This window comes from Xiphias gladius, chromosome 17 (genome assembly GCF_016859285.1).
Source record: "Xiphias gladius isolate SHS-SW01 ecotype Sanya breed wild chromosome 17, ASM1685928v1, whole genome shotgun sequence".
Lineage (NCBI taxonomy): Eukaryota > Metazoa > Chordata > Actinopteri > Istiophoriformes > Xiphiidae > Xiphias > Xiphias gladius.
The window spans coordinates 21,465,800-21,481,719 of NC_053416.1; the positions used below are offsets into that span (position 1 = coordinate 21,465,800).

The following is a 15,920-nucleotide window of genomic DNA, read 5'->3' on the forward strand; positions in this document are numbered from 1 at the left end:
TACTGGGCCCACTTGGCATCTGGTGGCTGGATCATCTCCTTGAGTCTTAGGGCATTTCGTATTTCTGATGCTGCTCCGTCTGTGGTCCTGCTGCTGCTCATAGCAGCTGGTGGTCGGACAGCTGCAGGTACCTGTTCAGCCCCAAAACTTCCAGAGCAGCAGGTGGAACAACCTGAAGGAGGTCTACTCTCAGTTTCTCAAGGTTGGAAGAGTGTACTCCCTCAACTTCAGGCCTCAGCTCCTCAACACAGAGGAGCAGGGAAGAGAGTTACACAGAGCAGGTAAGTAGCAAGAGGCCGAGGGGAATTATGAGGAAACCCTGAAGAGTCAGTTCCTTCAACGTCAGGCTTCAGCTCCTTTATAAGCGGAAGCACGGAAGAGAACTACAGGGACTCAGCTCCTTCAACTTCAGGCCTTGGATTCTTCACAGGCAGGAGAAAGTGGCCTTTGTCCCTTTGGAACCTCAAGATGGGCTGATGACAGCGACTCTGATTAGAGTTTTGACAACCCTGTTTGGAAAACTGTAAAAGCTTTTCATTTGGCAGAGCTGGTGAAGCCCCAAGTAGCCTTTGCGTCTTTCAAGGTTGGAAGTGCTAGGTAGCGTCAGTTGTACTGTCAGCTTCTCAAGGTTGGAAGAGTGTGCCCCTCAACTTCAGGCCTCAGCTCCTCCACACAGAGGAGCAGGGAAGAAACACAGAGCAGGTAAGTAGTAAGAGGCCGAGGGGGAATTATGAGGAAAACCTAAAGAGTCAGTTCCTTCAACGTCAGGCTTCAGCTCCTTTACAAGCGGGAGAAGGGAAGAAGTTCAAGGACTCAGCTCCTTCAACTTCAGGCTTTGGATTCCTCACAGGCAGGAGAAAGTGGACTTTTTCTCCCTTTTGGAACCCCAAGATGGGCTGATGACGGCGACTCTGATTAGAGTATTTGACAACCCTGTTTGCTGCATGTTTGGAAAACTGTAAAAACTTTTCATTTGGCAGAGCTGGTGAAGCCCCAAGTAGCCTTGGCGTCTTGCAAGGTTGGTAGTGCCCTAGGTAGTGTCTTGCACCAGGGCCCACTGGATCATCTCTTTGAAACCTTGAGAGGGCTGGCTTTTGCACTCGTCTGGGTAAAGCTTCGGGTAGCCTTCGACTCTTTGGCAGGGCTGTCAAAGCCCTTGGTATTTAATCTTTCAACAACTGTTTTGTCCTGTTTCCTCTGTTCTTAGATTTTTAACTAAGCTCTAGATGCCCATACAGAAGTAAGTTAATGATTAACATTAACCAAAGTGTTCTGCAAATTTTAATTTCACTTATTCAATGGGTCAGAGATAATTTTTCTTACTCAGCTATACTTTTATGTATTTTTTCTTTAGAAAGTGTAGATGCTTTACCAGACAAAGCTAAGTTCATGCTAAATGGCAACAGTAACAAATGTCACCTGCAAGTCTTCATATTACTTGTTAATACTTCAGTAGTGTAACCACTATAACTTATTCTCTCATTGGATTGCACCTCCAGCAGAGCAGAGCTGTCTGACACGTTGTTGTATCACAGAGTCAAACAAGTTTTTTTCTTGCTGTGGCAGGTGGAGCTGTGAAGGATGGAGGACTTCCCCTCATCTGCTGCATCCAGCAAAGGCAGCTGTTCTCTGCCAGGCTTCTTTGACAACAGAGAAGACATTTTCTCCGGACCAGATGAGAAGGTTGGATGACCACAGGACAAACTGGAAAACGGTGGTCGCCTGTTTTTTACTAGGATAAGTAAGTAATCCCCTCACTAAGACTACAGAAGTACCACTAGTGACATAAAGTGATGATTAGCTAAAGTTAACATTACATACTGTATGTGGATTAGATCCATTACGGGAACCTTCCTGAATTTTAATCAGTTTATAATGTAATTCAGTTATTAGAGGCCTAATTCAACAAAATAGGTACCTACAAAGCAGAGGTTGAGTGTCTAAAACGATTATTACTTGTTTGACTACTTGACAGGGCAGGACTCGTTCTGTGTCTTCAGCACTCCTGGAGCAGCTGAGAGTGGACGTCCCAGCACTAGAGCAGAGTCCTGAACCAATCCTTGCAGCCTTTATCCTTCCAGGCACCAAATACGGTCTGAAGACCCCTCCTGCCCCGATAACACCCTCTTCAGTTACCAGTCGAGAGGATGAGGAGCATCCCGAACGGACCTGCATCTTCTGTGCTGGTGGGTTTGGGAAGCTCCTCGCACACACTAATGCACAGGAAGCTTTCACCACCTCTTGGCTCTGAAATCAAGACAATCAAGAAAGAGACAGACAGTTCTAACTGATTGAGAAAACAATGAATTCTAAAAGATTAAAAGCATTTAGCTTTGTTACATTCAATACAACATGTTACTGTAGATGTATTTACACTTTTTATGTCCTGAGTACTACATTACTACATACTGTCTTGTAATAATTCTTAATATTGTAAACAAAATTATAATCTTTCATGTATAATTCAGAAATCTGACACAGTTTGACATGTAACATCCTGGTGAAATAAATATTGTAAATGTCATAATTGAATTTGTTTTGATTTTCATTTGACTAGATATTTGACTAGGTATTACTGTTACAAGTGTAACTTTGTACTGTGGGATTTTGGATACTTACTAAATATACAATAAGTATTATATGCAATACATATAATTTTACATGTTGATATAAAAAAATGTTGTAAAAATGATCAGGGTGTTAACTTTGTCCATATCACGAATGTAAGTAGTTATCACTGTTAATAAGCCCTATTTTATGCATTTCTTCCCTACAATCCCATTGTTCAACTAGTTAAACTCAGTGAAGTTGGGTTAATATAAAGCATCTCAAATCCAGACGCAGCTATACTGAGACATTTTGTGATGACTAGTCACAGAGTAGAGTAGAAATATACTTCTTTTGCAGTATCATTGTTGATGAAGCCAAGGAAGCTAATCATCTACTGTTTTTCGTGACTCATACACAGAACACTAGATATACTACTGATGTTATGTTGTTTTTGAGAGCACAAGTTGCACCTTTTCTACAACTGGTAAATATCTGAAGTTTTTAAATTAATATAAATATAACTGTGTGTATACTGTTTGTTCAAACGCACAGCTATATGTACACTTAGTGGCCACCTTAAAAGGTGCACCTGTAAAATGTAGTGCAATCCAACACGACAGCTCAACCATAAATTCTGCCTTTACAAAGATGATAGTGTTCAGTTTTCACTGACACTGTTATTAATTTTACTATATATTTATTACTGAAGTTGCCACTGAGTGTATATTCACGTATTTGATTTTGGCAAGTATTTGAAACTGTTTTTTTTTTAAAATAGCTGATGTCAGCACATTCAAACCAATTTTTTTATTGAGGCTTAGAGACCCACAGCTTCAGATTTCTCTCACATTAATTCGGAAGTGGGAGGACTTCTAGTGGTAAGACATAGTGTTCACCCATGTTTTTTCGTTTTTACAGATGACTTTCTAAGCAGCACCTATCACTCAACCACATTAGTGACCACATTAGTCACCTCTAAACACTTTGCTGACACTTTACCAACGTGAATCTTCCAAAATGTCTGTCCTTTAGTGTCACTTACTTGAGTAACATTTCAAAACAGGCCAGTACAATTTAGGTCTGTCACACCTGAAAGTGTTTCATTGAAAAAAAAGAAAAAGGAAATTCAAATCTATTTTGTGAGCCACATCTATTTAAAATGTATGAAGTCATGGTTTTTGCACCTTGGGTAAAGTTTTGTCTAATTTATGAGTTTATTTATTTATTTCAGTATTACTGATCAATATTTGTGTTGTTTGCTCAACTATTAACAACTGTTGTGGTGGGGAATAATTAATAGTCTGAGCCACTAATTTGTCAAAGCTATTAAATGATCAATGATCATCTTGCCAAAAAGCTCAATTCTACTTGAAAACTGAAATGGTCCAGGGACTTGGAACTATATATGTGATTTTCTTTGGGTTATACATATAATTTATGACAATATCCCCAAATTTATGTTGTTCCTCCTGAGGTCAGTCCTAGGAGAGCAGTTTGGCTGCCGTTTATAGTGCAAAACAGAAAGACTTTTACTCTGTAAACTTTGTATGAAATGTGTATAACAAAGTTCACCACACAAGAAAAATCATTTCTGACTAGAATAAAGACACACGGTTAGGAACATAAGTATTTGGACAGTGACACAATATTTGTAATTTTGCCTCTGTACACCACCAAGATGGATTTGAAACAAAGCCAAAAAGGGGGTTTCACAAAAACATTGCATTAACCGTTTAGGAATTACAGCCATTTTTATACAGAGTCCCTTATTTTCAGAGGCTCAAAAGTAAATGGACAATTGACCGATAATTAGTTTCATGGCAAAGAGTGGCCTCTTCCCCTGTTATTTTATGACAAATGAGGCAGATAAAAGGTCTGGAGTTGATTCCAAGTGTTGAATTTGCATTTGGTAGCTGTTCATGGAGGAAGCCGTCATTAGGCTGAAATATGAAACAACCCTATCAGACAGGTGGCAGAAACTTGAGGAGTGGCCAAATCGACAATTTGGTACATTCTTAAAAGGAAGGATTGCACTGGTGAGCTCGGCAACACCAAAAGGCCCGGAAGACGAAGAAGGCCATTAAAGTGGATGATCGCAGAATTCTTTCCTTGATGAAGAAAAATCCTTCACAACATCTAACCAAGTCAAGAACACTCTTGAGGAGGTAGGCGTATGAAAGTTGTCCTATTTTTGTCCAATTACTTTTGAGCCTCTCAAAATGAAAGACTGTCTAAAAAATTGCTGCAATTCCTAAACAGTTAATGCTATATTTTTGTCAAACCCCTTGAATTAAAGCTGCCGTGGTGTACAGAGGCAAAATTACGAAAATTGTGTCACTGTCCAAATACTTATGTTCCGAACTGTATTGACACACATTACACAGATTCAAACTTGAATAGCAGTTAACAATTTTGGTGGTCATGGACAAGAAAAAGTGCTGAATGCCAAAGTTAACAAATAACAGCTTTAATGACAGCTGATATGGATTGGTTACTGACACATCACACCAATGTTCTGCAACAAGAACAGTGTTTATCTGAGTCTGATTTGAGGCGGTCGTGACTCAGTGTGAAAGTGATTTGTGTTCAACATTTTCATTTCATCATCATACCTCTGACACAGAAGGGGACCCACTCTTCTAAGTCTCTCTATTCTCCATATGAAGTTGGTTTGCTTTGCTCAAACTGTCCACAAGATAAAAGTGATGAGACATGAGAGGAACATTCAGACAGGTCTTTTTTAGTTCACTGTGGCATCACTGTGCACAAACAGGCACCTGTCGCTTTCACCAAATACATCCGTTCTGCTTTTGCAGCAATCGTCCATGTGCAGGCAAATATTCACAAAGTTAGGTTTCTCACTGCTTGAGTCTTTTACAGGCTCACCCAGATGTGCATGGATTAAGTTCTTGTCCACAGAGCCACTCTTTAGTGGTTCACCGCAAATAATATTCAATTGCAGCAGAGAATGCAGCAAAGCCTCCACATCCCAGGACCCCAGCCTTCAGACCAGCTGCAAGACAAAAAGAATACATCAGAAATAAAGTACTTTTAATTTAAAACAACCGAGGAAATGTACCAGGTCACATACCACGAAATCCGATCGCTCCTCCAGTTACACAACCACTGTACACCGCGTTCTTCCAGTCAGATTTGCCTCGGTGCTGCAAACATGAAAAACAGACAAAAAAAAGAAATGATAATTGTTGTGCATTTGTGTGTGAGGTTTCTAGAGACCAAATAAAATGTAAGAGAAGAAAAAGGCCAGGAAACAGTGAGGGTTTGATTTGGCATGCTACTATATATGAACTGTAATCATTTGGATGAAGAGTTGTTGTCTTGTTTTTCTTATGATATCTATCTATCTTTGTTTTTCTTAAGCTATCTAGCTTTGTGCAATCATCATGTGGGAAAGTCAAAAACAGCAAACAGTCCTACACCAGAGGGAGCTATAAGACCATATGAGGCAAGTTAAAAAAGCAGAACAGAACTACCATGAGGTCCCTCAAACATAGTTGTAATGTAATGTAATTACAGAGAATGCATGAAGCCTTGTTAGATTATCCCCCTGCACTTTCACGACAAAAGCAAATAGAAATTATTATTAATTATGAAAGATGAGTGAGTAAACACAACTGCAAACACCCCCGCACAGCTGGTGAGTTTCATTTATCAACCTTGTATCAAGTTGGAAATACTGTTCCATTTAAAGATGTGTTGGCCATTTGTTGTCATGATTTTCCACATTGCTCCCATTGACTTATTAAGTATTTCAGCTGTTTCGTTTGTTTTTCGTTACACTAATGCTCCTGTAGTTTGTCCACCAATTACGCATTTGGTACTTTTGGAGCTGTGTCAGGGATCTCATGTTACTTTAAAAACTACCATCACATCTACTGGGACCCACTCTTGTAGCAGTGCCTGTAAATGTAATTCAGATACTTCCGAATTTCAATCCCTGTCCACAAAGTGACATTATGAAATCTTCTTTACTCATTGATTCCTTTGTTTAGAGCTCCAGCCAGCCATTTTGGCCAATTTAGTTCTCCTGTGGAATAACTCGAAATAATTAATTCGTATTTTATTATCCAAATCTCATTACACAGTTGAGTGATGAATAGTGTCATATTTACATGATGAGGCTGTTTTTCTTTACTAGACTCTAGTGAAAGTCATTAGTTTCAGCCATGTTTATGGAACTGTGTGGTTCTTTCTACTACCAGCAGCCCCACATAATGAAGAGATCATGAATAGAAGTGGTGTGACCTACTGATTCTATGATGCACTCTGTACAGGAGAACATGGCGCCTACGATGGCAAAGTTCTTGGCGTAGGACATCCCCCTCTGGCCCATGTCTTTGAGGACTTCTCGTGCTGTTGGAGTTCTCAGGGGGTCTTTGGGGTCAAAGCCAACATTGGTATCGATGCCAGCTGTGAAAATACCAAAAGCTCCTCCCAGAACAAACCCTGTGGAGAGCAGGAACACCAACATGAGACAGACTCGAGGAATAAAAGACACCTGCTGTTATGCTATTCTTCTCTGATCTGAGAACTACTACTGCCCTTGAAGTGACTGGTCATGTTTGTGTAATGCACAGGTAACATTATGGAACAACTGCAACTGACAGTTATTTTTTAATTGATTAATCATTTGATCAATAGCGTTAAAATAAATACGGGAAAGTGACCGTTACTGATTCTCAGAACCCGTGATGTTGTCTTCAAATGGCTTGTTTAGTCAGACTAACATTACAAAACCTAAAGATAATCAGATCACTGTCACATAAGACAGACACAAGCAGGAAACCCACATAAATGAGAAGCTGGGGTGAGAGAATATCTGGCATTTTTGTTTGAATAATTACTTTAATCGATCATCAAAATAGCATCTTGTCAATCAACTAATTATTTCAATCGAAACCTCTTATAAAAATCCCAGCGTCCTCTACAAATCCCCTTCCATATATACAGTGGACCTTGGAACTCCAGAAAACTGTAAAGAACAACCTCATGTATTTATAATGTTGGCGTCGTTGCTTACCCCCCACACAGGCCAGAGCAGACTTGAAGGCGCAGCTCTCCATTCCCCTCTCGATCATCTTCTGCTCCTCGCTTTTGGGAGGCACCGGCAGCCCACCCATAACGGCGGGGTTCAGATCTTTTACGGGCTTCTTGTCCCCGATAAGATGGTCCAGGATCATACTGTACTGAATCGTTGGGTTGTCCAGACTCGGACCAGCCGAAGCAGGACCTTGTGAGTCGGAGGCAGCGGAGTGTGCAGCTCCCGCGGAGGCGGCCATGTTTCTCAATGACAGTGCTTTAGATAAATGTAGTCAACGACAACGGGCTGCCGATTCGTCACATTTCTTATAACTGAGGGCGGAAATAATGGGAACACAAATAAAGCATGTATATTTATATAATTACACGAATGACCAGAAGCAGGTAAACACATATATATCTTACACCTTTTCCAATGTTCTCATCATAAGACATATTTAAATTCTTGTCAGCACATTCTACACGAAGTCAACCTGCCAATGTGATTTCAACAGCAGCCCTGCGGTAATCCTACCGTCATGCGGGTTACACAATGTTTTTGTTGAAGCTTCTTTGGTCCTTTTTGAGGCTTCGGCCTGTGTGTTGTTGAACTGTACCTCGCTATACTGAACGTTTTCTAACATTTTTCCAACTTGCTTATAGGCAATAATAACTATCAATCGGGCTACACTAAGTATTATGAATAATATAAAGGTTTTAATATATTTTAAACCTTATATTAGAAACCCCTCTCAGCCCTGTAATAAATCCCACACTTGTGCAGCTTAAAAGCACATGTTTTGTTGCCAATGTGTTTGCAGCAAAAGTAAAGGGAATGACGAAATATTACTAAAACAGTGGTGGAAGAAGTATTCAGTTAATTTACTTAAGTAGGAGTACATAAGCAATCGTAGCAAAATGTAGTTAAAGTATTCAAATAAAAGAACTGGTTTGGTCCCTCTGACTGATATGTTATTATATGTGACATCATTAGATGATTGATGATGTGGAGCTAGTTTGGACTACTTTATAGACAGTTTTCTTGGGTCATGAGATGAATAATGGGAGAGGAAAGAAGAAAAAAACACATTTCTGACACCCAAATCTGTTTTCAGTTTTTGGACCTTTTCTTTAATCCTTGATTTTTGGTGAGATATTGGATCATATGAACATTTATTGAAATTAAACCATGTGAGAAGTTTGGATGGAAAAAAAAAATCATTATTTGGTTGAGCTGTTAACAACTCAGACATCTGAAATGCGACACCGACTCCACGCTGATTTTTGCAAGACGTCAGAAGCCAAAAAGGTTGGAAACCACTGGTTTAATCTTTAACGGTATGTTGTATTTTAAAAGCTTTTAGTAGTAGTCATTGTGTAAAATTTTATTTTATTTTTTTAATAAAGTAGCAGAAAATGGTAATACTCAAGTAAAGTACATGTATCTCTAAATTGTACTGAAGTACAGTGCTTGATCAAATGTAGGGTTAGTTACTTTCCACCACTGCTAAAACACATGCAACGCAATACACCAACACCATCAAAAACTTCCAAAACTGCCAGTAAGTTCTTTCAGCAACATACACCACATTACCAAAAATGGTATGCTCCATAAAGAAGGTGGGGACTTTTTGCTGTACTGTTGATTGTTCAACTGGGGTTTTTTTTTTCGTGTATTACAGTAAAGTCACGATTTTGTTAACATGTTTGGTGCAGAGGACATGAAAGGCCAATTTTCTTTAAATTTCCAGCAGTCAGGCATTGTACCAACCAGATTCTCATCAAGGAGTCATCAATAAAGAAAGGGGCAATATAAGTAGTAGATTATTAGATATGTGATTAGATATGATAAATATCTCAATTACATAGTTAAATGGTCTAGTCATAGCGTCGATACCGGGAAAAACAGGTATGTGTACTGTATTTTATCGTTCTTTTTATTTTCCCTCCTTCCGTATCTCAGTTGAAAGACTGTATTTCCCAGGATTCTCCCCGAGCACTGCGCCAAACTCGCTTCACGCGCTCCACCTACCGGCTACAGCACTAGCTGCTGGTGACACTGAAATGACTTACGTGCGTGTGGCGGCGGCGGCGGCGGCAGCAGCAGCAGCAGCAGCAGCAGCAGCAGCAGCATCATCATCATCATCCTGGCTAAACGACACCAGCACCGCAGCAATACTGAACAGGTGAGCTGAAGCTAGTGGCTAATACTCATTTATTTTGACAGTCTACAGCCTTCATTCTTCTTTTCACCAATCCGTTGGGTTGAAATGTGTAAACTTTACTGTTAACGGGTTTCTGTTGTCGGTGGAAATAAAAGAAGGTGTCAGAGAGAGACGCTCGAGATCAGTTGGTTTGGCCAGTTGACTGCAACGCCAAACGGACTTTGAGGACAGCGTGTTTGTTAACAGCATTGAGTCACAGTAGACGTCCCTGTTCCTTTAATTTAAGTCATTCTGAAGCAGACGTGTCTTTCCCGATACGACAACGTCTGTCATAAAATTAGCTAAAGGATATGTTTTCACGTATGACTGTAATGTTAGGCAACAGAAAGTCGAAAAACACCCACGCATAAAAGATGTTATTTTCCATCTTACATGGCTTCAGATATTCATCCTGAATTTTTCTGTTCACTTGCTAACGTTGCACCATGCGGAGTCCCGAGTTCAACTGGGTCCTCGCTCGGTCGATACACACCATCTGCTTTATAAAAATCCCTTTTATTGGCTCAATTCTTATTCCATCATGGTTATAAGTATAATTCTTAATACATTGATAGTGTTGTCATTGCCAAAGGATTTCTGGTAGGGTTTTACTTGACAACTTGACACGTCCCTCCAAACAGAAGAAAAAACATAGTTATCTTCCCAGGCCAGTGAAAATACTGCAGCTCAAACTCGATCAAAGTCAGGATTTTAGAAATACCACGAGTCCCTTCAATGCAGCACCCACCAGTCTTAAAAACTGACTATAAACCAGAAAGAAAGTTTAATACATTTTTTAAAAATTTACATGGATTTTTCACGTTTTATTTACAATGTTAAATGTTTTGTTAAACATAATATAAATCTTTTTTCCCAACATGAAGGTTTAAATTCTGCTTCAAGACCATCTCTCTGAGGAAAAATGCTGTGGTCTGTATTTATTCATCATATTATTGGCCTAAAATCTGGCCTGAACATTTACATATATTGGAATCAACTTATACAGTATCCACCGTATATAGGTTTTTAATTGTAAAATGTAAAGTCCCCCCAGGTTGCTAAAACAAAAGTCTCCACAAAAATACAGCAGAGGAACAGATTGATCTCAGTGTCCTCAGTGGAAACTACAGCCTGGCGATCAACTTCTTTCAAAAATACATATATTCGACTTTATCATTATATTACAATGACTTGAATTAATGAAAAGTTTCCTTTCTGATCTTTATGTACAGTAGCTAAGCACTGTTAAGCACCTGCTTCTGGCATAAGATTCTCAATCTTTCCTCCCTGACAGAGACCTGTGAATGTACCGGCAGATGAAGTTATAAATGTATTTACAAAATTAGCTTTACTGCTTAGGTTTCCCTGTGTTTTATGTAAATTTCACACGAAAGTTGGAACCTTTTCAGTGCACGGCAAGTGTTTTTTCTAGGAACCACTTAAGTGCGCTGTAAGCAGTTTTTTCTTCACATGATCAACCAGCCATTTGTTCCTCATTAGATCAGTGCCCATGTGTGCTAGTCAAACAAGGCTTTGTTGTGTTTAGTAAAGTTATCTGTGAAAGTTTTTTCTTTATGTCTTAAATAGGTTATTAAATGCTTCATTATGGCAAACTATCCTGACTAAGCTACTGTGTATAATTGTGTTCTTGCCACGTAACATTTATTTGTAAACTACATTACCTAAGTGTTTCACAAACACTTGCTTGAATAATAGACCACTGCTATTTTGGTCATGGCTTGCCTTGCAGCATTACTGGACATTTCAATAATGACAAAAGGGAAAGTAAAGTTGTAAAATATCATAATTGCAGAGCTTATTCTGTAATCTTGTGTTTATATAAGAGACTGGCCTTGCAGTGGCACATGCGTTCCTTAGGGAGAAACCAAATGGGCAACAAATGACAGCTTTTACTTTCTTCCATTCCTTTTGATTATGCCAGGAGGAAATAGGGTTCAAATATGAGCAGTGAACCAGTAATTTATGATGCATTCAATGTGGATGTTGTTTGTAGGTAAATACAGCCTTTGGTTTTCTCATGGTTAACCATCCCAGAAAGTGAAATAGTTGGGAATCTGCCTTCGGCCTCTGGGCTGTTTTTCAGGACAGGCTGTGCTAGACAGCGTCAAGGGAGGCTGTTCTTGTGTCAGTGTGATGATCATCAGTTAGCCTTGTAGCACTGAGTACAGTGGATACATCCAGTTCAACATTTACTGCTGGATGGTGGTGTGAAGAGGTGTCTATGATGTCTATTGTAAGAGTGTTTACAATAGGCAGCAACTAATAGGATTGCAAAATTTACAATCTGTTTGTCTTTATCATTGATTACATGGCTTTTGTGTTTGCCATTGATGGAGGAAACGCACAAACACTTTTACCTGCACTCATACAATGTATGTCCTTGTAGAGCCTGGAGCACTGAATATCCCTTGTTTTTTCTATAGCTGCTTCCATCCTCTGTTCAACTCATTATCCAGGCAGTTCCTGTCATTGGCTTGCTATTTATAGCCAGGGGTTATGTGGGGAGCACCCATGTCTAGTTGTACAGTTGTGGTTTGGCTTGTGTTTTTTTTTAGACAGAAAATGACACCTGGAGATCTCCTTGACTGCTGTTCTCAGTGGGAAGATTTGAAATATGTGTGAATGTGTGATATTCAAAGGGGAATTAAAAGTTCCTCTCAGTCCCACACTCTCAGGAATATGTCCTACCAGTATTGGTGTCCTGCATTCACTTTTAACTACACACTAAGGGACGTTGAGTAGAAAATTTGCAGTAGCACTATAGTCCTTCATCCACTATGCTGTAACTGACATATGAAATGAGTCAGGGTGGGGGTAGGGTAACAACATTTGTAGTGACCATGTCCAGCCATGGCAAGAAGTGTGAAAGACAGATACTATGAAATGTAGTGCTTTAATGTGTGTCAGATGCTCAATGCTCACTTCATATGCTCAGACGCTGAATTAAATACCTAGTTACACTCTATGGAAGGAAAAACCACCATAATAACGTAGAGTCATTATAACTCTAAGACATCAGTCTGGGTCACACACTCCCAGGAATTGGGTAAATGCACACTTTTCAAAAATCCAGTACCCCACTGTAACCAGCAAGAAAGGTGCTTATGACTAAAAGCTGTGTACAGATACAATCATTTTCATGTCCAGATGTGTGGACACATCTCTCTCTGATTTGTAGGGCCAAAAAATAACTGGGCATGTAAGCTGAAATCATCACTCAGAAATTTATATTCAGTGCATTCAGTATTCAGACCCCTTTACGTTTTTTACTTTTTGTTATGTTGCAGCCTTATGCTAAAATTGTTTAAATTCATTATTTCCCTCATTAGTCTACACTTAATACTCCAGAATGACAAAACGAAAACAGTATTTTAGAATTTTTTGCAAATTTATTAAAAAAGGAAAAACTTAAATATCAGATTGATATAAGTCTTCAGACCCTTTTCTGTGTCACTTGACATTTAGGGTCGGGTGCTTCAAATTTCTCTTGATTATCTTTGAGATGTTTCTGCACCTTGTTGGAGTCCAGCTGTGGTAAAATCAACTGACTAGACATGATTTGGAAAGGCACACACCTGTCTATATAAGGTCTCACAGCTGATAATGCATATCAGAGCAAAATCAAAGCCATTAGGTTGAAGGAACTGCCGGCAGACCTCATACAGGCACAGACCTGGGTAAGGGTACAAAAAAAAATTCTGCTGCACTGAAGGTCCCCAAGAGCACAGTGGCCTCCATAATTCTTCAATGGAAGAAGTTTGGAAAAACCAGAACGGTTCCTAGAGCTGGCCGTTTGGCCAAACTGAGCAATCGGGGGAGAAGGGCCTTGGTAAGAGAGGTGACCAAGAACTCTATGGTCACTCTGGCTGAGCTCCAGAGATCCTGTGTAGAGATGGAAAAAACTTCCAGGGGGCAACCATCACTGCAGCACTTTTCTCCTCAGTGAAAGACACACAAAAGCTGCTTGGAGTTTGCAAAAAAGCACCTAAAAGACTCTCAGACTGTGAGGAACAAGATTCTCTGGTCTGATGAAACCAAAACTGAACTTTTTGGCCTCAATTCTTGTCGTCATGTCTGGACCAAACCAGGCACCACTTATCACCTGCCCAATACAATCCCAACATTGAAGAAAAACATCTCCACAGCACGATGCTGCCACTAATAAGTGGTAGCATCGTGCTGTGGAGATGTTTTTTAGTGGCAGGGACAGGGAGATTGGTCAGGGTCCTTGGGTGGCCCAGCCAGAGCCCTGACTTAAACCCAATCGAACATCACTGGAGAGACCCGAAAATGGCTGTCTACCGACGGTCCCCATCCAACCTGACAGACTTTGAGAGAATTTGCAGAGAAGAATGGCAGAAAATTCCCCAATCCAGGTTTGCAAAGCTTGCTGTATCATAGCCAATCGGACTTGACGCTGTAATCGCTGCCAAAGTTGCTTCAACTAAGTATTGAGTTAAAGTACTGTTTTTTTTCCTTTTTAATAATTTGCAAAAGTTTACAAAAATAAATGTCTGTTTTTGCTTTTTCATTATAGGGTATTGAGTGTAGATTGATGAAGGAAAAGATTAAATGATTTTAGCATAAGGCTGCAACATAATAAAGTGTGAAAAAAGTGAAGGGGTCTGAATACTTTCTGAATGCACTGTATCCTTACTTTTAAATGGTATGTACACCCTTGAGTTCTGATAGGCAATGCCAAGTTATTTAAAAATGCAATTTGGGGATGGAGAACTAGGTCTGTGTGTGTGTGTGTGTGTGTGTGTGTGTGTGTGTGTGTGTTTGGTTGGGTGGGTGGGTGGATGGGAGTGAGGGAGTGTGTGCATGAGAGAGAAGGCATAGTCTCCCGGCACAGTTTGATAATGTCGGGGGTAAGGGCAATGCTTGTTTGTGAGGATTTTAGTTGGGAGGGGTTGAGAAAGATGTTAAATATTACAATCATTGAGATTAGCTAGCATGAAACTTTGGCCTCAAGTAGTCTTATAGGTGGGATGCCCATCTTTACCAGAATACACTCTATCCCACTCCCCACAGTAATGAGCTGGGGGATCAAAGAGGTCACTGAACCGTACCAATTTGAACCTGTTGGATGTCCTCCCGAACCTAATGCTGAAGCTGATCCTGTAGGTGCTGAGTTCATTAAGTCCATCAGTTGCTGTATAGTGTTAGACTTTAATAACCTGTCAGTCAATATGGAGTGAAAATTCTGTGTTTTTTAATTTTGTTAGAGGGGCAACAAAATTATACATGTTGAAAATAGTCTGTAGGTCTCTTCACAATGCAAATGGCCTCATTTATAAAATGGTTTTATAATGAAATTTCAGCTTGAGTAATGATAAGTAGTTGTCTTTGTTGATATAAAATGTAGTTTGAAGTGGAAATGACCATATCTCTAAACAAATTCAAGACTAGATAGAGAATTTCCTGCTGGCAGTGTCAGCCTGTGCAGGTCAACACGTGCACAAAGTGCTGGTTTCTAAAGGGATCAACCTAGCAACTCTTTCCCTAGCATACATTATCAGGTAAAGCCATTAGGAATCAATGGTTTATTGCAATATGTTGCTTAAGATGCAAGTTGTCGTCTTGCAATGAGCTAAAGTAATTGAAAAAATGTAAATGAGACCCAAGATCTTGTGTATTGATTTGAAATTGAGTGCTGAAGAGATGACATGTAAATATAACCTAGTCTGATTGGTGGTAGATGTGGTACCCCCCAGAGAGGGGGTCTGACTGTATGGTTCATGAATCGTGAGCTGCAGGTCTGTCCAGTGGTTCTCAACACAGCGGAGTGATATGATGTCAAAACAGCCAAGGCACTTCATGCATATATGTTGCATGACTTACAGTTTTGTCGTCTGAGGTTCTGTTTGCCAGAGCACTCTTGTTTGTCTCCATGCGACCATTTATTTATCTGAATGTCGACCCTGTTGTTTGTATCAAGAACAGCTCTCACACTCTTAGGTTTGAGTATCTTAGGAAAATACTAAAATGGTCAGAAAAACATTTCTCTACCTGTTGTGGCCAGTCAGCTCTCTCTCCCACTCTTACATACACATTCAGGGAGAGCACTCAGTTGGATGTAAGAAGAAAGAGTTGTTATCTATC

At 39.8% G+C, this 15,920-nt stretch overlaps 3 protein-coding genes across 3 annotated transcripts in view; 2 read left to right on the top strand and 1 right to left on the bottom strand.

Annotated features, from left to right (window-relative positions):
* The window catches only part of abr (ABR activator of RhoGEF and GTPase), a 127,144-nt gene extending 125,925 nt beyond the window's left edge, over positions 1-1,219 (top strand). Inside the window, exons 23-24 of the mRNA XM_040151100.1 lie at positions 104-202; positions 1,208-1,219. Coding sequence (XP_040007034.1) covers positions 104-202; positions 1,208-1,219 — 111 coding nt within the window. The remainder of the gene's footprint in view (positions 1-103; positions 203-1,207) is intronic.
* A 3,782-nt stretch (positions 1,220-5,001) lies between these two features.
* Positions 5,002-7,894, bottom strand: timm22 (translocase of inner mitochondrial membrane 22 homolog (yeast)). The gene is made up of 4 exons (XM_040150755.1): positions 7,592-7,894; positions 6,821-7,017; positions 5,642-5,714; positions 5,002-5,563 (listed from the first exon to the last, which is right to left on the bottom strand). The coding sequence occupies exons 1-4, from the start codon at positions 7,848-7,850 to the stop codon at positions 5,487-5,489; spliced, it is 606 nt and encodes a 201-aa protein (XP_040006689.1). The 5' UTR covers positions 7,851-7,894; the 3' UTR covers positions 5,002-5,486.
* A 1,799-nt stretch (positions 7,895-9,693) lies between these two features.
* Positions 9,694-15,920, top strand: part of specc1 (sperm antigen with calponin homology and coiled-coil domains 1) — a 73,527-nt gene continuing 67,300 nt past the window's right edge. The window contains exon 1 of the mRNA XM_040149849.1: positions 9,694-9,776. The gene's annotated coding sequence lies outside the window, so the exon portion shown is untranslated. The remainder of the gene's footprint in view (positions 9,777-15,920) is intronic.